This window comes from Diplotaxodon limnothrissa, linkage group LG19, assembly GCF_057381915.1.
Source record: "Diplotaxodon limnothrissa isolate DT_005_m linkage group LG19, D_limnothrissa_male_GT1.1, whole genome shotgun sequence".
NCBI classification, from domain to species: Eukaryota; Metazoa; Chordata; class Actinopteri; order Cichliformes; family Cichlidae; genus Diplotaxodon; species Diplotaxodon limnothrissa.
In genome coordinates, this window is record NC_140614.1 from 10,209,510 (window position 1) to 10,231,384 (window position 21,875).

Here is a 21,875-nt window from a genome sequence, read left to right on the forward strand (position 1 = left end):
TGACTGGATTAATTTAACTTGATTTTGTGTATGTGTTTTCTGGAGATACATTTATAAAAGTAAATCAATATAAAGATGAAATTAGTGAAATATCCGGTATACAAAACTCTCTAATCAATCATAATGTGCTGTTTGCTCACAAACAGCTTTTCGTCAAAATGTCTTTATTTTAAAACGCTTAGGGTATCTTTAATGTAAATGCGATTTTATTTTCTATTAATCTTCAGTGAACTAAACTCGGCTGTGATTTTACACACTTTTAAAGTGATTTTAAACTTTTTTAAAGATGACCCACGCCGGATCTTTTCACGGTGAAACACTGGATCCGCTCCGGGAAATGCGCGCTCCCGCTCCTGCTCGGGCTAAGCTAGGCTAGTTCAAATCTCCCCCCGCTAACCGTCAGCGCTCCCGGTATCACTGCTCCCGTTAATGTCGTCCTTCATCCCCGCGGAGCGTTTCTGCTTCGTGCACACACAACGTCCATAAATCAGTATTTATTCGGTGTAATCGATCGATCGATCCGGTTGGTTTCATCCCCCGAGTGTCTACACTGACTCCAACCTCACAGCCAAAATGGCGGACAGCGAGGGTGACAGAACAATAACAGCCCCGGAGTCGTCGGGGGCCGCGGATCAGCCCCCCACCGCCCTGAGCGCCCAGCCCGGGGACGGCTCACCAGCAACCCCCGCTGCTCACAGCAGCAAGCCCGGGGAGAACGTAGCGGCGGCCGGCAACCAGAGCGGCAATCTGAAGCCCGTGTCCGGCACGGAGGGCGACCAGCTGGGCCACAGTGTACCGGTGGCGTCCGGGGCTCAGCTGGCGGAGCTACTGCCGAGCCAGCCGGAGGAGCAGAGCATTCTGGTGGCCACGGAGTTCACCGACCTGGCTAACACCACCATCCTGTACGTGCAGCCAGACGGCAGTCTGGTGGAGAGCTCCGGGCTGACGGCAGAGGAGCAGCAGGCGCTGCTGGAGCAGCTCACCAAGCAGCAGGTGGTCCAGGTTTCCGACATCGAGGCGGCCCAGCTGCTCCAGCAGGGCCAGCTGATCAAACCGGCTCACAGCGCAGCTCTGGATCCGAGTCAGCTGCAGCAGGTCATCAACCAGGTCACCAAGTCCCAGCAGCAGCAGGTCCAGGTGTCACAGCAGCAGGTCCCAAAGCAGCAGATCCAGGTCTCCCAGCAGAACCTGAAAGGCCCGAACAACGCCTCCCAGCAGCTGAAGAGCGTGGCCCAGCAGGTGGCCATGCAGACGGGAAGCTCGATCCCCTTGATCCAGAAAAAGGTGGGTCACATAATAATAAAAATAATGATAATACTACATTTTATTTGAAAGCGCCTTTCAGAGCACTCAAGGACACTGTACACAGCAGAATAATAAAAGCAAGCAATTTACACAATCACAAGACATAAAACACATTTGAAATAGCAGAGTGTTATGTGGGATGAGCTGTTTTGAACAAGTGAGTTTTGAGTCTAGACTTAAAAAGAGAGAATGAAGTGATATTTCTTATATCAGGAGGAAGGGAGTTCCAGAGTCGAGCAGCTGAAAGCCCTGCTCCCCATGGTGGCAAGACGGGGAGAGGGGACAGAGAGAGAAGAAGATCTAAGACACCGAGATGGAATGGTGATCTGAACCAAATCAGAGAGAGGGAGAGATGTCGAATAGCCTTAAATGTATACAGAAGCATTTTGAAATTGATGTGATATTTGACCGGGAGCCAATGAAGCTGCTGCAAGACAGGAGTGATGTGATGGATAGAAGGGGTCCTGATGATAATTGTTGCACAATTGAAAATATGCAGACCGAGTGACATTATTGATGTGGGAATTGAAAGATAGAGTACTGTCGAGGATGACACCCAAGCTTTTCACAGAGGAAGAAATGGAGTTTTATTTTTTGATTGAGTATTGATTGTAATAGAGAAACTGTTGGTTCTGGATAATGTTGATTTAGAGCCGACCAAGATAAGCTCGGATTTGTTACTGTTGAGTTTAAGAAAATTAGAAGAGAACCATGAATTTAGTTCGGCTAAACAGAGGGTGAGGGAGGATGGGGGGAGAGCAGAATCATAATTAAACCAGAAAACCAGACTGGAACTATTCATACAGATTATTGTTAGTTAAGTGTGAGTGGAGTTGTGGCAACTATCTTCTTGAGAATTTTTGAGCGGAATGGTAGATTGGAAAAAGGACAAAAATTGTCAAAATTTATGAGGTCTAGACCCGTTTTGTTTTTTTTTTTTTTTTGTTGTTTGTTTTTTTCAATATTGGGGTGACGGCAGCAACTTTGAAGGAAACAGGAACAGTTCCAGTGGTAAGTTAAGAATACAGGGTGGGCCATTTATATGGATACACCGTAATATTAAAGTCCTGTTTGTGGCACATTAGTATATGTGAGGGGGCAAACTCCTCAAGATGGGTGGTGACCATGGTGGCCAATTAGAAGTCGGCCATCTTGGATACAACTTTTGTTTTTTCAATAGGAAGAGGGCCATGTGACACATCAAACTTATTGGTAATGTCACAAGAAAAACAATGGTGTGCTTGGTTTCAACGTAACTTTATTCTTTCATGAGTTATTTACAAGTTTCTGACCACTTATAAAATGTGTTCAATGTGCTGCCCATTGTGTTGGATTGTCAATACAACCCTCTTCTCTCACTCTTCACACACTGATAGCAACACCGCAGGAGAAATGCCAGCACAGCCATCCAGTATCCGTAGTTTCAGGTGCTGCACATCTCGTATCTTCACACCATAGACAATTGCCTTCAGATGACCCCAAAGACAAAAGTCTAAGGGGGTCAGATCGGGAGACCTTGGGGGCCATTCAACTGGCCCACGACGACCAATCCACTTTCCAGGAAACTGTTCATCTAGGAATGCTCGGACCTGGCACCCATAATGTGGTGGTGCACCACCTTGCTGGAAAAACTCAGGGAACATGCCAGCTTCAGTGCATAAAGAGGGAAACACATCATCATGTAGCAATTTCAAATATCCAGTGGCCTTGAGGTTTCCATTGATGAAGAATGGACCCACTATCATTGTACCCCACATACCACACCAAACCATCACTTTTGTTGGTCCAACAGTCTTGGAGGGATCCATCCAATGTGGGTTCGTGTCAGACCAATAGCGGTGGTTTTGTTTGTTAACTTCACCATTCACATAAAAGTTTGCCTCATCACTGAACAAAATCTTCTGTGTGAACTGAGGGTCCTGTTCCAATTTTTGTTTTGCCCATTCTGCAAATTCTGTGCGCCGATCTGGGTCATCCTCGTTGAGATGCTGCAGTAGCTGGAGTTTGTAAGGGTGCCATTTGTGAGTAGCTAATATCCGCCTAAGGGATGTTCGACTAATGCCACTCTCCAGTGACATGCAGCGAGTGCTACGCTGTGGGCTCTTGCTGAATGAAGCTAGGACAGCCACTGATGTTTCTTCATTAGTGACAGTTTTCTTGCGTCCACATTTTGGCAAATCCAACACTGAACCAGTTTCACGAAACTTAGCAAGCAGTTTGCTAACTGTAGCATGGGAGATGGGTGGTCTCGTAGGGTGTCTTGCATTGAAATCTGCTGCAATGACCCGGTTACTGCGTTCACCAGATATCAACACAATTTCGATCCGCTCCTCACGTGTTAACCTCTTTGACATGTCAATGGCTGTGAACTAAGAGAAACTTGTAAATTACAACTCATGAAAGAATAAAGTTACGTTGAAACCAAGCACACCATTGTTTTTCTTGTGACATTACCAATAAGTTTGATGTGTCACATGGCCCTCTTCCTATTGAAAAAACAAAAGTTGTATCCAAGATGGCCGACTTCTAATTGGCCCCCATGGTCACCACCCATCTTGAGGAGTTTGCCCCCTCACATATACTAATGTGCCACAAACAGGACTTTAATATCACCAACCATTCCCATGTTATTACGGTGTATCCATATAAATGGCCCACCCTGTAGATGATTAATTTTAAATCTTAGTGGCGGCCGCCATTGCCGCAAACTGGAGTTTGGCTGAGCCGCGCTATGAGTGTAGAGTGTAGCTGGACTATTTGAAAGCAAAATAACAGGTCTTTGAGGGTCAGAAATCTGGCTGATAAGCAAGTGGTCAAATACGTGACACAGTAATTCACAAATAAATTGTTCAAAAATCATACAATGTGATTTTTGGATTTTTTTTCTTTTTAGATTCTGTCTCTCACAATGGAAATGCACCTATGCTGAAAATTGTAGACCCCTCCATGATTTCTAAGTAAGAGAACTTGCAAAATCACAGGGTGATCAAATACGTATTGACATCACTGTATGAGGGGAAGCAAAGAGGGTAGACAGGCCTTGACCAGAACTGTAGGAATGGGGTCTCGCTGACAAGGAGAAGGTTTTGAATTACAGATGAAATCTGAAATATCAGTGACAGAGGGAAGTTGGAAAGCAGAAAGCAGTGTGATGGGAGTGGAATTGCAAATGAAGAGCTACATGGAGGAAGATCCATGCTGAGAAAGTCCAACTCGATTGGGGCCTGGACAGGTGATGCAGGTGAGGCGTGACAGCAGCAGCTCGCAGTGGGCTGCCGTCTCCATGTTTATGAACATGTTTACCTGCTGTTTACTTAACCACACGGTTAGTTTTTCAACTTCAGGTTCAGAAACATAAAAAACGGGTTTGGTTGTGAATTTTCACATTTGGAGCCCTTAGAACTTTTAAATGCTTCACACTGACATAAGAACTCATCAGTCCATTTTCATTATCCATACACTCTTCAGGAATCCTTAAACCAACTTCTTCATCGACTCAGTTTGTGATCTTAATGTTGCCACGGTAAAAAATCTCTGAATAATCACACTCATCGTGTGTTTTGATCTACTTTCTGTGTGTCTGTCCTTCCAGTCGGAGCCCGTTAGGATCCAGATCCAGGTGCCTCCCAAACAGGAAGTGAAGCCTGGCTCCGCCACCCAGCAGAAGTCGGTCACTCAGCCGCAAGTGAAGCTGTCAGCCAATGGCAGCGTGAGCAGCACTCAGATTATCCACATCCAGCCCGTGGTTGGTCAGGAGGGTCAGCAGTTCTTCCTGCAGCAGAATCCTGGAGACCCGCCCATCCAGCTGCTGCTACAGAGCCCCGCCCCCGTGGTCGGCTCACTGCTACCATTGGTCCACAAGCTGACAGGCCAGACGACATCAGTTGCCTCCAGCGTAGGTCAGAAACCCACGGCAACACCAATCAGAGTGTCCACGGCACCCACTGTTAAGACCCCAATCCCTTCAATAATTAAGACTCCACCCACTACTGTGGCTAAAACTGTTAGCTTTCCATTAATTAAAACACCTGCTAACGGCACGATGACTGCTGCCCGTAAAAGTCCCATTAAACCACCTGTCACAGTCACGACAGTCCCAGTACAGACCGCCGCGCCTGCTGCACAATGTGTCACGGTGGCCACGCCCTCTACAGCCCCTCCCACTAAGGACAGAAGTGAGCAAAAAGAGAAGGAGAAGAAGGCAAAGAAGAGGGAGAAAAAAGCAATGAAGGTCCAAACCCGGTCCGGGCGGGTCTCCAGACCACCGAAGTACAAAGCCAAAGACTACAAGTTCATAAAGACAGAGGACCTCGCCGAAAGTCACCAGTCCGACTCAGACGACTACTCTGACATGAGCGTGGAGGAGGAGGACGGCGAGGGCAGCAGGAAGGATGGCGCCACGCCCGGCAGCTCCCTCACCTACAGCCACAAGTCTCGGTCCCACCGCTGCCAGACCTGCGACAAGGCCTACATCGGTGCTGGCGGCCTGAACCGCCACTACAAACTGAACCCGACCCACGGGGAGCCAGAGCCACCTGGCGACCCACCGGGGAACACACCGCACCCCCTTCCAGACAACAGCCAATCAGAGGAAACGGCAACAGTCGGCGTCAATGAGGAGGAGGAGGAGGAGGAGGAGGAGAAAAATAAGGATGACAAACCTGCGGCCACGGCAACAAATAAAGTGAGAAATCATCCACCAATCACAGCAGAGATCTGTCATCCTACAGTTTATTTTCTTATTGTCTGTACAGTTAATAAGCTGTTAACTAACCAGCTAATTATGGCTGGTTAGCCCTTTCTGGAGATCAAACATTCAGGATAATAACAGCTGTCGACAGTAAGCTGACTGTTGTCCGTCTGCAGGTGGAGGGGGGTCCAGCAGCAGCTGTAGGACTCAGAGGCCTCCATCATCGGGGCCCCGGCCGTCCCCGAGGACGAGGGCGAGGCAGGGGGCGGGGACGAGGGCGGGGACGGTCACTGGGGCCGCCTCCTAAGGTGAGATTGCTCATGGAGTATGAAAGTGATGAACGGCTGCCGGTGAGAGTTCATGTTACAGCTAGCCGGTCATCATCGTTCCCAGACTGTGAAAGTGCCGTCGCTGTTCTGTTGTAGTTGAAGGACTTCAGCTTTTCAGCTCTTTGTTCTTGTTCAGGGAGAGAAATTTGCTCCCTGCAACATTACAGTCGGGCTCAATGTCTGCAGTGGAGAGCACACAGGTGACACTGCGAAGCAGAAGCTTCTTCCTCTTTGAGTGAAGAACAAAACTCCAGCTGTGACTCAGTTCATTTTTACTCCTGGCACAAACAACTGCTGCTTTGTAACCCGCTTCAGTTCACTCACTTCACCTTGCGTGTGCTTCAGAGGTCCCTGGCAGAGAGTGCACTGCTGCCTGCTCCTTTGTCACTTCACCTGGTGTTCCAGGTGTGCTTTATCCCAATTCAAAATAGAGCTGGGCGATATAATATTTTCTTCATATCACGATATGTTTTTTTTTAAATTTCCAGGCGATAACGATATCTATCACGATATAAGCCAAATAACTATATTTGTAAGATTTAAATGTGCCGTTGCTCACAAGTAAAATGTGAAATAATCAGCAGCTTGTTTTGATTTAAATATTTATTTCCCATAATAAGTTCAACAGGGTAGATGTACTTAAGGAACATGAGACTTTTTCAGATAAAGGCAAATATTGCAAACTACACAAAAGGCAGCCGCTAAAGCGTTTAAGTTTCAAAATAGAACAAACAAAACAGACTAAATTGTCAATTCCACTTAGAAACAAAATATTAATTCTAAAAATAAATCTTAGTTTGTTTTACAGAAGAACAGACAAAACTGACTAACTTTTGTCAATATCAAATAAACTGAGACCTAAAAGGAAATTCTCAATCTCCCCTCGTTGTATAGCTTAGCTTTTCAAACAGTTTTAACAGGTACTTTAGTCTGACAAAAGACGAATGACGAATTAGCGCTTCCAGTCAGAGCCTGAGCATGCACCGCTTTATTGTATTTCCAGACTTGCTTTCGGCACATTTACAGTGCGCGCTACTCTGTTTTTTGTCAGACTTGAAATAGCTGAAATACCTTCACACTACGGAACTTCTATGGCTCTTCCGTTCGACAATCTCTCCGCATTGGAACCATCATCGGTTTTCTCTTCGGTAACCTTCGCTCACGCTCAGTTGATTTTTCTCTAGTCGCCACACTCGTTTCCTCCATTACCCGGGCGGCACGGCGGCTGGCTGCTTCCCAAACAAATACACATGTGCGGCTTGGCACTTGTGCTGTACGTAACAAGTCACGTGACGCTGCGGCTGTGATTGGTTTGGCTCTGCACTACTTAATGTGGATTGGCTGTTCTTTTTTTTTTTTTTTTAAGAGGACAAGAGACGAGGCCTATCACAATAGTTAAATTTTTCTATCGAGAAAAAGTTATTTCGCAACACATATCGTGATCGTTCTATCGCCCAGCTCTAATTCAAACTAAAGTACTTTCATCTCTCAGAAAACTCACATTTCTCAGAAACATGGGCTCTGACACATTTACAGTGAAGCTGCATTCATGCACGCACAGACACACTTGAATTGAAAAAGGATAAATGTTGCCTTCAAAATAAAAGCAACAAAGTAGTATCGTCCTACAAAATGGCAAAACACAGTAATCATTCTTTGTACGGTGTCTGCGATGGGACAAACGGCACAATATGCGACCTCACGCGCTGTCGGGGATGCTTTGCTGTAAATAGACCTTTGTTCAACTCTTATTAGAGCTTTGACTACATCTGTCACTTGTCCAGGTGAGCTCACCTGTACAGTAGTTTGCACAGAAACCTCGTCCTGCTCTGTTAGCACTCAGGTGAATCTGATTGCTCATTTTTCGCAGGTGACTGTGGGCCTCGTGAGTAGGAGAGGTCGCCGTGGTCGACCTCCAAAGTTGGGTGTTACCATGGTAACAGCAGAGCAGCAGGTAGAGAGAAGACGAGAGCGTCTAGAGGAGGTAAGGTGGAGGAAGCAGCTCCTTTCAGAGTAAAGGTCTTCAAAAATATTGATTTATGTGTAGTCACCTAATGCGCTAACACCTGAGTGTCCTATCACGTCGCTCACAGGTGGTGGAGCAGTGCGAGGATGAGGAGCTGATGGACATCGTTCTTCCTCGTCTGACCAAAGTGATGAGTCTGTGGGAGCTAATGCTGGCAAAGGTACGCACACACGAAGGACAAACCTTTATCCACACCTGCCAGGATCTGTGACATCATCAGGGGCTCAGAATCAGAATACTTTATTAATGCCAGAGCAAATTATGTGAGCACAAGACAGTGGAGCATGTTATTCCAAACAGCTGACAGTTTAAACTGAGCTGCTCTCTCATCGCACTGACTCTTATTTTCTCTGTAAATGATGTGCAGCTATTGCAGTGTATCATGTGCCCTGGCTGTTCCAGGTGGAGCGCGGCGGTCCGGGTCGAACTCATTTCCCAGACATTTACCGTGAGTTCGAGTCCCTGCAGGCTCAGGTGAGGCAGGCCGCCCAGGATTACATCAGCAGCCCGCAGGGTGGAGCCACGCCCCTGGAAATCAGGAACATAGAGGTGAGGCCCATGCTGACATCAGAACGCCTGTTACAAGTGGACCCTGCGGCGTACAGGTGACCCAGACCGTGCTGTGTTTCAGGTGGCCAGGTCTCTAGGGATCCTGGACGAGGTGAACAGGATGAAGGTGGTTCCTGGAGCGTCTCCTGGCTCCAGTTCAACAAATAAGAACGTGCGATACATGGAGGTAAGCACACCTGCATCCAAGTTGTTATAACAAGATAAGCCTACGTCCCCGCACGGTCGGGCGGTCAGTCTAAGCAGCCAATCACAGCTTTAGAGTCGTAGCTGACAATGAGGTCGACCACAGCTTCTCACTGAGGTTTACCTGAAGATTAGAGGTACGGTTCTAATCCGCATCAGTCTCCTTCCCAGAACTCTAAGATGCTGCCGCCATCCAAGAGGTTCAAGATGGAGAACAGCGTCCCCGTGCATCACAATGGCCTCGAGACGCCAAAAACAGGTATGGCTGGAATGTCCTAATCTACAGCTAAATTACAGATAAAACATCTATCTCTGCTTTCTTAATCTCTCTGCATGTCGTCCGACCAGGTGGGACCGCGGTGACCTCTGTGACCCCTCTGAAGTCCTGCTCGGTCTCTGTCGCTCCTCTCGTGATTCCAGAGGGAACCAGACTGTTGACAGTCTCTGCTGACTCCTCCAGGTGAGCTGTCTCTACCTCCTGTTTGCTGAGTACATGTGCGTGGTAGCCACGCCCTGAGGTGACGATGTGATCACAGGTTACCTGTGAGGTCAGGGTTTCCGTAATGTGGCGAATGTATTTTTACTCGGCCATTTCTAGAAAATCGAGTTCAGGTGAGGTCACTTCTGGAAAGCGCTCCTGTCTCACTGCACTGCAATGTGTTTCTCACAGCTCCTCACAGGCCCCGCCCCCTGACACCCCTATGGAAGTGACCCCAGGTGAGGACCATGACGTCCACCAGGATCAGGCGTCAAGCTCGACAGACATCGGACCCCGGGTGACGGAGCTGGAGAAAGCTCTGGGTTCAGGTCCCAGTGACCCCACGAACACAAAGTCATCTGAGCCCACCCCTACAGCCGGATCTGTCATCAACCCTGAATCCAGCCTGATCCAGACTCTAAGCCCCTCCCACCCTGAGTTGGGCCCCACGGAGGCCAAAGAGGTGCAGGAGGGCGAGGAGATCTACATCCAGACGGAGGGGCTGACGGTGCAGCTGGCAGAACCGGGCTCAGACGGGATTGTGATCGTTAACGGGCCAGATGGAACCACCATGCACATTCAGACCCCGGAGGGCGTGCCGCTGGAGGCGGTCCAGGCCCTGCTGGGCATTGAGGCGTCCGACGGAGCCAAAGCCCCCCAGTAAACACCTGGACCGGAACCAGCACCTGGTCTGTACCACGCTGACTTGTAAGGTGGAGTGAGGCAGTGCTGCAGACAGACGTACCTGACACCATCCTGCACCTTCGGCGCCCCCCTCAGGTTTCTGCTGGACTTTACAGCTGTAGTAAACACTGCCACCTGCAGGGGGCGCCTGCTCTGACTCCGCCCTGCTGAGGACAACAGGACGAACAACTCCGTTAACCTGACCCCAGACCGTACCTGGAAACTTAGGTCCGGTCATTTCTGGTTCAGACTGAAGCTCCTGTTGATGATGTTCGCCATGACTTCAGAAACCAGAGGGATGGCGTCATGGCGACAGGTGGTTTCACCTTCATCCAGGTGCAGTAGCGTGTTCTGCAGACTCCGGGCTCTGTACAGTGCATCTGATTGGCTCGTTTAGTGCCACCTGTGATGATGTCATCAGCAGCCTCCCTGGTTTCCTGGACTCCTGATTGGCTGTGAATGTGTAAACTTTGTGTCTGGACTCGTTGACCGTGAAGTGATCCGTTGGATGTTCATATGTAGATAAAGTTTAAAAAGTTGCACTATTTTATTACTTTTTATAAAATTCACACAACACGTTCTCCAAACGGGATGAGAACATTCGGAGAACCGACACGAGAACAGAGGGAAAAAACGTTGTCCTGTTCGAGTGTTTCCTGTTCCTCCCAATAAACTAAGCTGAACTCCACCCACCTCAAAGCGTCTGTGTTCTCACGCACACACCTGTCAACCCTCTAACCAGGGATGTCCACCTTGTGCTTCCACTGAAAATTTAAAACACACACAGCAGATTTGAAACAACTTTATTGTACACTTTTCATGTGTACAAAGACCTCCGTCTTTATTTCAGGCACATAAACACATCACATCCATAAAGGGCGGGCTGTGGGCTTCAGCACCCAGACGCCATCGCTATAGGTGGCTCATGCAGAGTCTGACCAGGTGTGTCGCTTCCGGTTTGAACAAACTTGCCATCAATCCGTGATGGAACAAGAAAAAACAAAAACGCTTCAAACATAACATCGCCACGGCAACCAAACCCTTGAGCGGGTAAGTTCTTTGTGGAGATGTTTAATATTAATGATGTCATCAGAATTAAGCCACACAAGTACAGGTGAGGCGACAGGTGAGCTCCGCTGTGCTGATGACAGGTCACGTGTTGATCAGTTTATTGCCTGTGATCTCAAACAAAAAAGGGGCTGAGTGAGTCTCCTTCATCGAGGTGGAGCCAGGGTCACACCTGCATCAGGTTTAATGGATGATCAATAGAGCCACTCATCAGTCTGGCGTTCCTCTGTTGCGACTCTTTCATGTGCTTCATCTCCAACAGGGCTGATGGTCTCACAGTGGGCGGTGCCCAGTCTCCAGCAGCAACGCCTCCAGCCTGAGTCTGCTCTGCGTGGGAATGAACGGCTGATGGAGCCAGCAGGACAGAAAGACCATGCAGAGGTCAGAGGTCACCGTGTGAGCCACTTCCTGTAGGATTGTCTGCTTTAAGAGGAGCTCCTGACGGAACGAGTCGAGCAGCACCTGAGAGATTTCACCTGAAACACAAATTAAACAATCACCCAAAGGGATCACAGCATGCAGCTCCACGACAGGACAGGTAGTGTGCTGCCTCACTCAGGGGCACGTTACAGGAAGCAGGTTCAGTTACAACTGAGTCTTTTAACCTCGAGATGAGGGAGAAAGAGAGTTAACGTCGACTATGAGACAGTAACCATGGTAACACTGAACCTAACTGTATGCTGGCAGGTATTTTTTGCCTGACTCCTCCCCTCCTGCTGCACCTGAATCAGCTGACTGACCTCAGATTCATGAAGTTGGAGCTCGGGGGAGACAGTCTGCAGAAGTCTTTACAAACGCTGAAGTCTCACATTTATGTTAGTTTGTTATTTTTGTGTTTAGCACGAAGCTCTGACAGTCAATCAGTAATCAATGTATCAGGACAGAGACAGTGATGACATCACAGATCTATCATCTCCGTGACTCTGTGGACAGTGACGCTGTCAGTTTCCTACATTGCAAACGTTTACTGTGTTACACTCTAATCACCGATCGATCATTTATCATAGTCACCGCTGGAGAATATCTGAGTGAAGATGAGTTCAGATGACTTTTAGACTCTTAAACTGAGACCGTGACGTTTCAAGGCTGCCGCAGACAGTCTGATTGTAATCGGCAAAGTTATTATCGTTAACGAAAACTAACGAAATAACGAAAACTAGAAGTGAAAAAACATTTTTGTTAACGGAAATAATCTTAGTTAGTTTTCCTTTTTTTGTTTTTAACTGAATTTATAGCAAAAATGTGTTTAGTTTTCATTGATGTGTGCGTGTCATACAATAGTCAAGGGTGAAAATGAAGTTTAGTTTCCAGGTTTTTTTTCTTGCCGTGTCTCATTATGCCAGCAGGTGGCAGTACGTTAGTCGAGTCGTCTGTGCTGCTCCGTCCACGCGCAGAATCATGTCAGGAAAAGTCGGGAGAAAGCGCCAGAGTCCAATTTGGGATTACTTTGAGTATGACTGTGTTTTGGATAAAGCAAGTGTCTTGTAGTGGAAAGAGACAAATTATGAGGGACATTTCTAAAGGGAAAAAATCCCACAAACCTTAAAGTGCACTTGAAAAGCTCACACAAGAAGGCTAACCTAGCTTACCTTGAGAAGGTAAGGGAGCACACTCAACCCTCATCCCCAGAAAACAGAAGCTAACCCCAGGCAAGGCAGCGTGATGCATCCCGAGACAACAGGACGGGGATATCTACATAACTATGTGAGTCAATTGCCTTCAAAAAGTTTATCAATTCACTTGAACCAAAATTACGAACACCCGGTGCTGCAAGAGTTAATAGTCTCATCGGGGCCAAGATATACATTTTATAGTTGCCTGGTATCAATGGTTGTTCATCTGCCTTTATTTATTTATTTATTTTTTATTTATTTAAAGAACCCATAGGTGGGAATGTGAGTTGTCTGTCTCTGCGTGTTAGCCCTGCGACAGACAGGCGACCTGTGCAGGGTGCAGGGTATGGTAGCTGGAATAGCAACATACCAAGGATAAGCAGAAGAGAATGACTGATATGATGAAACTGGGATTTTGTTACACTTAATTATTGCAAACAACTAAAACTATAACTGAAACTAATCAAAACTAAACTGAAACTAAGGATTTTCAAAAAAATAAAAACTAAACTAGCAAACAATTGGTAAAAACTAATTAAAACTGATATAAAATTGAAAATCTGAAGTCAAAACTAAATCAAAATAAAAACTAATGAAAATTGCAAAACTATTAAAGCCCTGGTAATCTGATTACATTTCAGTCCCTGAATGTCATCTAACCACATTTTAAAGGTTCCGAGTCTGAGCCTCGACATGTTTGGATCTGCTTCAAGGAATCGCAGGCTCCGGAACAGATCCAAAATGGATTCGGATCACAGATTCAGACCGAATCCGGTTCCAGCTCATCCCGCGTGGCTCTATTTGGATCGTTTACAGCTTCTGCATCTCTGACTTCAACCTTCTCTGCTCAGCGTGCGGGCAGCTGAGTGAAAGCTGAGCCACATTTGTCTTTTATCGTTGGAAACTTTGGTGTTTTACTCAATGACTGTCAGACAGCCATCGTTGATCATGAAGTTGATATGAGATCAGATTATAATTGTTGACACAATTTAAGCATTTTTATCCTATAATGGCAGAATTAATGGAATTTGTTAGTGTTAGCAGAAACCGCAGCAGAAACAATTGAATAAAATCTGAGTAGAGGGCGGATCTGGCTGGAGGCTGTTGCTATGGGCAACTAATCTCACAGCTCCATCAGTAAACTGTGGCTGAATCATCGGATTTAAAGTGAAACGTAAAATTAAGATTAAGCTTCATCTGACCAGTCCTAGCTGCTACACGGTTTCCATCAGCCACGCTGCTCACCAAACTCGCTGGTGCTCCAGCTGTGAAACAGAGGAGTTTTTCTTCCTTCGGCTCCAAACTGAAACGCCTCCAGATCCTCTACTCCACGCTGTGATGTCATCAGACGAGCCATCTTCGTCACCACAGCAGCCTGACAGGAAACAAGAAATGATGTCACACAGTGTTAGAGGTCTTGACGCATGCTCGATGAGCCAGGTAAGCGAATCCCAAAAAGTTGATTCTGTCACTTGGAAGAGTGACGAAATGTTTCTCCCACTGAAAACGCCGCGTCCTCATGAACAGAATCAAACCTGATCAGCCTATCAGAGCAGAGCTCCTTCATCGGTCACATGATACGTGTAAAATGCTTGTCATATGAGCATGCTCAGAGGCTCCAGCAGAACACTGATAGCCTCCTTCCTGATTCCTGTTATTGATTATTATCTTGCTTGATTAGCTCTATCTGGGAGTTCAGGTTTAACTGATCCAGCTCACTCAGAGAAAGATGGGAAAAGGTGAACCTGATGATGGCATCACTTTAAATCAACAAACTGAGATTCAGTTTAACTTCGTAAAGCAGTTGTGCGCATCAGCCCAAGGAGGAGGAGCCTTAATCTGTGTCACATGCTCAGTCAAGATCAATACTGATCAGCTTTTGTTCAGTGGTCAATAAAAGCTGTTCTCACTTTCTTTTGAAAGGTCTGTGTGAGCTTTTACTCTCCGCACTCAGATTGTTGATCACTGATGGAGCTGCTCTGTGTGTGTGTGTGTGTGTGTGTGTGAGTGTGTGTGTGTGTGTGTGTGTGTGTGTGAGTGTGAGATTGATTGGATTCTGAACCAGTGTTTTGTTTTTGTCTCTGAAACTAAGTGTAAATAAAGTTTTTTGAAGCTTCACCATTTTGTCAACGATTTCCTGCAGTTTGAGACATTTGTCCTGCAGCTCGGAGGCTCCGCCCACGTGCTGTGATGAGGAAGAGGGTGGAGGCGATGAAGAGTTGTTGAGCAGCAGCTGATCGCTCTGAGCACTGAAAACAGATTTCAGATCGATCAATCACATGATCGATCAACACCTGGCATTCCTGAAATCATCAGTAAACTGACCGCCTCATGTTGATGATGCTCTCCACCGCCATGAAGCCATCCTCATTCAACCTGTCCCACCGCAGCATCATGTTGTGCCAGTCGGCAGCGTTGTCTTTGATCTTTCTCGCACTTCCTGTGATCGCAGCAGACTTCCTGTTTGCTGACGTCACTGAGATGTCACCTGAAAACAGAGTCACGTGATTTTGTTGTTGATGGTTTTAGTGACAGAGCGTGCAGGCGACACAAGACAATCCATAAAACCTGCGTAAACCTCGGTTCTCAACGTGCAGCTCGCCGCCTCACAGCGGCCTCTGTCACTTCCTGTGATCTCACAGCTCAGAACGTGACAACATTTCTAAACTTTTTGTAAAAAAAAAAAGTCATTTAAAAAAACAAAACAAAAAAAAAAAATATACAAATGTCAAAAATTTTAATAAAATGAAGTAAAGCAAATTAAAAACAAACAAATATGAGCGGCTCCTCGTCACTGACCAATCAAAGACATGATGCTACTTTAACATGTGCAGCCTTCAGGAAGTCACCTCATTGCATCATTCAGCTGTCAAAGGTCAACCGTAACTAACCCTAACCCACCATGAAGCCAGTCCAACATATCCAGGATTTCTTGCCTTGTCTGGCTTCACTGACCTCATCCACTGCAGCCAGAGGTCACTTCATCCAGCTAACTCAGGGTTTACCTGACTTTAGCCGGGTCAGGGGGTATTTCACCATGGTAACGCTGCCGGTCTGAAGCGATAATGATTCCTGCTGGTCAATAATCGATATCAAGCTGCCCACCTTTATGGTCCACGTGACTCCAGGCAAAGGTGAAATCCTACAGGGACCTCAGGTGTATACATATGACGTCACTCTTTGTTGTCGTTTTGGTCTCTAAGCTCTGACCCTGAGCGCGTGATCGCTGATTAATAACGGAAAGGCTTCCGCCAGTCAGCTGATACCTTTTGCTGCGCGTGCCATCGATCAGCTGGTTAGTCACGTGTGGATCGATTATCAATCACCCACCTTCCATCTGATCGATCAGCTCCGACCAGCTCCACCCGCTCAGCTTCTTCTTCGGCGGTTTTTCTTCCAGTCGTCTTCTTTGACCGCGGGTGTCTGGTTTCCGGTCTCGGCACTCCTCAGGTAAACTCACCTGTGCGCGAGAAGCAATGTTCTGACTTTAAACTGATTTTCTGCTCTTACACGTGACTGACGATGCAGCCTTTTCAATTCTCTGACATGCGCAATAACGTCTGAAACTTACTGGCCGTGACGTCAGCACTGGGACCGGATGTTGTAAGTAAGTGTCACTGCGCCTGCGCTAACACTGGGACTGCCGTACTTTTACTGACTCTCTTTTTCTGTGGAGATCTTTTAAAATCTGGCGATAATCAATAATATCACGCAGGCGCAGGCAGAGTAAGAAGAACTGTTGGAGCTGACCATAGACACGATCTCAGCTAATCAAAAAGGCGGTGTTGCGGCTGTGATGACGTTAGGGCCGCTGCTCAGGTAGCTCCGTGATCGATTATCGGAGGTGAGAGATGGCGCTGCAGCTTCCGGCCGAGTTGTGGCTGAAGGTGTTCAGCTTTCTGTCCTGGAGGGACAAACTGAGCATGCGCTGCACCTGCTCATACTTCAGACACCTGCTGGATAAGTCCCGCCCCTTGTGGAGGGGCTTCAGCGTGGTGCTGCAGAACCTCTCGCGCTATAACCGCTCGTTCTGGCGTAGCCTGGCTCAGAGGCACGTGGGCAACGTGCTGCTGCGCTCAGGTAAGAGGAAGCATCTGAAGCAGCTGCACGCCTGGCTACCGTCGCTCTGCGGCCTGCGACTGGACGACTGGAGAGAAGGGGGCGTGGATGATCTCAGACTGTTCCGCCAGCTTCAGCGACTGTCCGTCACTTCCTGTTCCATTCCGCTGAGGAACCTGGACTTCCTGTTTCCTCTGAGTCAGCAGCTGACGCAGCTCAGCCTCTGTAACGTGCAGCTCACCTGTTCTGCCTCTCACCTGTTGGCCACCGTTGGTCAGTTGACGTGTCTGACCTCGCTACTGCTGCACCACGACGGCAGCCTAAGGGTCCCGTCCCTCAGCGGTGTCCTCGCTCACCTGAGCGAGCTCACACACCTGTCCTGGACCATGATCACCTACAGGACACTTCCACACGACTTCTTCAGCCCCGCCCACCACACAGGTTGGCACACCTGGATCAGTCGCTTGCTGAGATATGTAATAGTTAGATTATTGATCTTGATGGTTAGGCACTGGTGTGTTCTGCCTTCCTGCTGACCTGCCTCACCTCTGAGATGGAACAGAGACAGGCGAGATCAGACGTCACATGGCTCAGGTGTGTTTTATCGTCCTGCAGGTGACGCCGCATTGCAGCTGCTGGACTTGCAGCTGCTGAATTATGACGCCGTGGTGACACAGGAAACGCTGCAGCCTTTGTCCCGCCTCCGTAGCCTGTCAGTGTTCCACCTGTACTCCGTACCTGGACCCACCTGTCACCTGCAGACGTGGCTGACGTCACTGCCACACCTAACCAACCTCAGCATCCACGGTGAGTGTCTGTTTCCCCCCTTCGTATTTGTCTATCTGAGCATCTCTCTTATGTCTGCATATTCAATAGGAGGCCACCCCCTGGCATCGTACGCTGACTTCCTGCCCACCTCGCTGCTCAGCCTGACGCTGTGTGTGGACCTGCAGCCCAACGACCTGCGGGTGGTCTCCGCCCGGGCACCGCAGCTTGAGCATCTTCACCTGGAGCCCTGGAGCTCGTCGTCCGACCTCATCAGACTCCTCCCACAGCTGTTCCCTCATCTGAAAACGCTGCGGATAAGGTGAGCCCGACACGTCACACGCAGTGTCTCTGTTGTAAGTGTCATGATGATTTCCATGGTAACCTGCCGTCGCTGTTTCAGGCACCAGCACGTGTCTGACGATGACTTCCTGCAGCTGCAGCGACTGCGGCGCCTAGACACTCTGGAGGTTCTGGACTCGTACTACAGACCTGACCCGAGCGACCCAAGCCGGGTCATCTTTGAGCCGAGTCCTCGTTTGCTGCGGCTGACCTCTGACCTGCAGAGACTGACCAATCACAGAGTCAGAGTCATCACCAGCTCACATGGAGACCTGCTCAGCTGCCACTGTGTCTGACCAGTCCATGGCTGTGTCCCAATTCAGGGTCTGCACGCTTGAAGTACGCACACTACGCGTACTACGTACGGTGCGTACTATAAGTACGAGAAGTGCGGAAGTGAGAGGCTTGTGAAATGGGATGGTCTAGCCTTCGTCGCGCTGTTCAGGTTGCCTAGCAACCATGAAACTAACCGTGAGAAACGGTACATACAGCTTTGTGTGACAGAAATGAAGGAGAAAAAATGTTTTGTTGGTCATTCATTTTTGTCATGACATCACTTTAGTTGAGTATCTGAGGCTGAGACCACGGGACTGTAAAACATGATTGTTGGGCTTCATTTCTGTGCTGAACAGTCATTTAAGATTAGTTAGTAAATAACAATTAGTTAATGTTGTTCATGAGACTAAAGTCAACTCACTGTGGTAATGTAAATATAATATGGCCAATATTATAGTATTGTCAGATTATTATGATATATATATATATATATATATATATATATATATGGCTTTACAACCAAGTTAACGCTGAAAGTACAGACATCACTAATGTCACTTTGCCGACATGTGGCCAACAGCAATGTTTTAATGTTCTTCATTATTAAACATTCGCACATAAATTCTTGACATCATATTCAGTACTTACTTTTGACAGTTCACTCTTCGGCCGCTCCCTTCTGCCATATTTCGCGGCAAAATTATCCACACCCACCGCCGCACTATGAATTGTGGGATATATGGGACCACGAAGCATGCACCGGGCCACGCTTGATATTTGGGGAAATCGACGGCGCATTTGGAGTATGCATTTGAAGTACACTTCCAATTGGGACAGCCGTCGCGTGGCGGTGACGTAATCACACTTAAAATGCGTACTTCAAGCGTGCAGACCCTGAATTGGGACACAGCCAGTGAGAGTCTGCCCACCGCGATCAAGATGTAAAACAAAAGGTGGGCCATCGCATCACCTTCAGCTTACTATCCAATTGGCTTTCAGGATCAGCCACCTGGGCCCAACAGAACCATTCATTTATTCTTTCACCTGCGGCTTCCTCACAGATACGATACGAAAGAAAGGACGAGATCATCGACATCATCATCACAGGGGGAGGGGACACGGCCGGTTCAAAGCTTCTGTGTAGTCATGGTTACACTCAATGATATGGTGAGGGTCCGGCCGCAGCTGCCGTTATCACTGCTGCATTCTGGGTAACGCTTTGGTAATCAATCACTTTATTGAACCTTTGATTTCAGACACTGAATGTGTTTCGGGACTTTGAATCGGTTGATAAATAAAAAGTTGTTTGTTTGTTTTTTATTTGATTTATTGCAGGGTTTGAACTTTAACCTTTTTCTGAGGTCACATGTCATATTTGAATCTTTTGAATAATGACACGCGTTTTCTTCAAATGTCAAAATAAAACTTCTTCCTGTTTTGATTTATTTTGTCTGGATTTTTTTTCTGCTTCAAAATCCAAACAAATATTTGAAACAAAAAAAACAAGACTGAAAAACATTAAAAACCAATAATTAACTACTTACAGATTTACTAATCAGACTTATTGATCTTCTGTCTATTAACCTAACCGGAGAGTTAGGGTCGATTCTTTGTTCAACTGGCTTGGCTGTAGCTCAGGTGGCAGAGCAGGTCAGCCACTAATCAGAAGGTTGGTGGTTCGATCCCAGGCTGCCTCCTGGCTGCATGCCAAATATCCTTGGGCAAGATACTAACCCCATGTTTGCCTACTGGTGGTGGTCAGAGGGCCCGGTGGCGCCAGTGTCCGGCAGCCTTGCCTCTGTCAGTGCGCCCCAGGGTACCTGTGGCTACAACCATCACCAGTGTGTGAATAACTGAATGTAGTGTAAAGTGCTTTGGGGTCCTTAGAGACTTGAGTAAAGCTATACAAATGCAGGCCATTTACCATTCAACTACAAGCAAGCAATTTATTTATATAGCACTTTCAGATCAGCCCCAAGCTGAACACAAAGTGCTGTACACTTGACATGCCAGAAATGATACATTAAACATGTTAAAAAATAAGAAATAACAAAATAAGCTAATTATTAAAATGATATTTAAAATAATAAAATTAGCACAAATAGCAAAAACAATAATAAAATAGTATAAAAATGATGATGAGAATTACATTTAAAACAATAAAATCAGGGTCAGACTGTGTCATGAGCCAAAGAGTAAAAATGGGTTTTAAGACGTGTTGTAAAAGTGGACAGTGAAGGGGCCTCTCTAATGTGCTGGGGCAGAGAAGGCCCCGCCCCCTCTGAGCTTCCTCTTGGACCTGGGTACCTCCAGGAGCAGACCTGGGGGGTGGGTAAGGACAAAGAAGCTCAGAGAGGTAAGTTGGGGCAAGACCATTTAAACATTTAAAAACAAACATGAGAATTTTAAAATGAACTCTAAGATATACAGGCAGCCAATGGAGTGAAGCCAAAACAGGAGAAATCTGCTCTCTCTTTCTAGTCCCTGTCAGGACTCTTGCTGCAGCATTTTGGATTAACTGAAGGCTTTTCAGGGAGTTTTTAGGACCTGATAATAATGAATTACAGTCGTCCAGCCTGGAAATAATAAATGCATGAACTAGTTTTTCAGCGTCACTCTGAGACAGGATATTTCTAACTTTAGAGATGTTGCGCAAATGGAAGAAAGCAGTCTTACATATTTGTTTAATATGTGCGTTGAAGGACATGTCCTGGTCAAAAATGACTCCAAGGTTCCTCACAGCATTACTGGAGGCCAAGGTAATGCCATCCAGAGTAAGAATCTGCTTAGATACTATATTTCTAAGATTTTCAGGGCCGAGTACAATAACCTCAGTTTGATCTGAATTAAGAAGCAGAAAGTTAGCGGCCATCCAGGTCTTTATGTCTTTAAGACATTCCTGCAGTTTAACTAATTGGTGTGTGTTATCTGGCTTCATGGACAGATAGAGCTGGGTGTCATCAGCATAGCAGTGTAAATGTATGCTATGTCTTCTAATGATGCTGCCTAAGGGAAGCATGTATAATGTAAACAGAATTGGTCCTAGCACTGAACCCTGTGGAACTCCATAATTAACTTTAGTGTGCATTTACATGAACAAATTGGAGTCTATTAGATAGATATGATTCAAACCACTGCAGTGCAGTACCTGAGCACCCACAGCGTGCTCTAATAGGATATTATGGGCGACAGTAGGGCCGGGTATCGTCAGTGATTTCTAGAATCGATTCAATCCACAATTCGATTCGGGGAAATTTTGCCTCAGACAGAAATATTACAATTCAGCTCATGCATCAGTACATTTCCATATTTTTATATCTATAAAAAGAACGCTGACAATTGTGAGACTTTATCACAGAAAAACATCTAGGTGATTTTCCTGGCCTGGGATTTTATAAAAATATTCTGCAGTAGATCAAAAACAAAAGAAAACCATGAATCAGCATCTGAACCAAGGGCATAGATTTGGCATGGACGGAAGGGACGT

The 21,875-nt window shown here is 46.8% G+C and overlaps 3 protein-coding genes across 5 annotated transcripts; 2 read left to right on the forward strand and 1 right to left on the reverse strand.

Moving 5' to 3' along the window:
* The first annotated feature begins 352 nt into the window (after nt 1-352).
* znf839 (zinc finger protein 839) lies at nt 353-11,268 on the forward strand. The gene is made up of 10 exons (XM_085343146.1): nt 353-1,284; nt 4,898-5,989; nt 6,172-6,303; nt 8,195-8,308; nt 8,418-8,510; nt 8,753-8,899; nt 8,982-9,086; nt 9,275-9,362; nt 9,452-9,563; nt 9,774-11,268. Exons 1-10 carry the CDS (start codon nt 574-576, stop codon nt 10,243-10,245), a joined length of 3,066 nt encoding a protein of 1,021 aa, XP_085199272.1. The 5' UTR covers nt 353-573; the 3' UTR covers nt 10,246-11,268.
* On the reverse strand, nt 11,058-16,483 carry cinp (cyclin dependent kinase 2 interacting protein). Its single transcript, XM_085343147.1, has 5 exons — nt 16,277-16,483; nt 15,272-15,434; nt 15,066-15,195; nt 14,192-14,321; nt 11,058-11,809 (listed from the first exon to the last, which is right to left on the reverse strand). Exons 1-5 carry the CDS (start codon nt 16,281-16,283, stop codon nt 11,607-11,609), a joined length of 633 nt encoding a protein of 210 aa, XP_085199273.1. The 5' UTR covers nt 16,284-16,483; the 3' UTR covers nt 11,058-11,606.
* A 96-nt stretch (nt 16,484-16,579) lies between these two features.
* Nucleotides 16,580-18,408, forward strand: LOC146611729 (uncharacterized). 3 transcript variants are annotated; one of them, XM_085343444.1, is made up of 4 exons: nt 16,580-17,446; nt 17,600-17,812; nt 17,882-18,092; nt 18,174-18,408. In XM_085343444.1, the coding sequence occupies exons 1-4, from the start codon at nt 16,798-16,800 to the stop codon at nt 18,406-18,408; spliced, it is 1,308 nt and encodes a 435-aa protein (XP_085199570.1). In that variant the 5' UTR covers nt 16,580-16,797. The 3 variants fall into 3 exon arrangements, with proteins under 3 accessions (XP_085199570.1, XP_085199571.1, XP_085199568.1); XM_085343445.1 differs by having other exon boundaries at nt 17,621-17,812; XM_085343442.1 differs by having other exon boundaries at nt 17,621-18,092.
* The last annotated feature ends 3,467 nt before the right edge of the window (nt 18,409-21,875 follow it).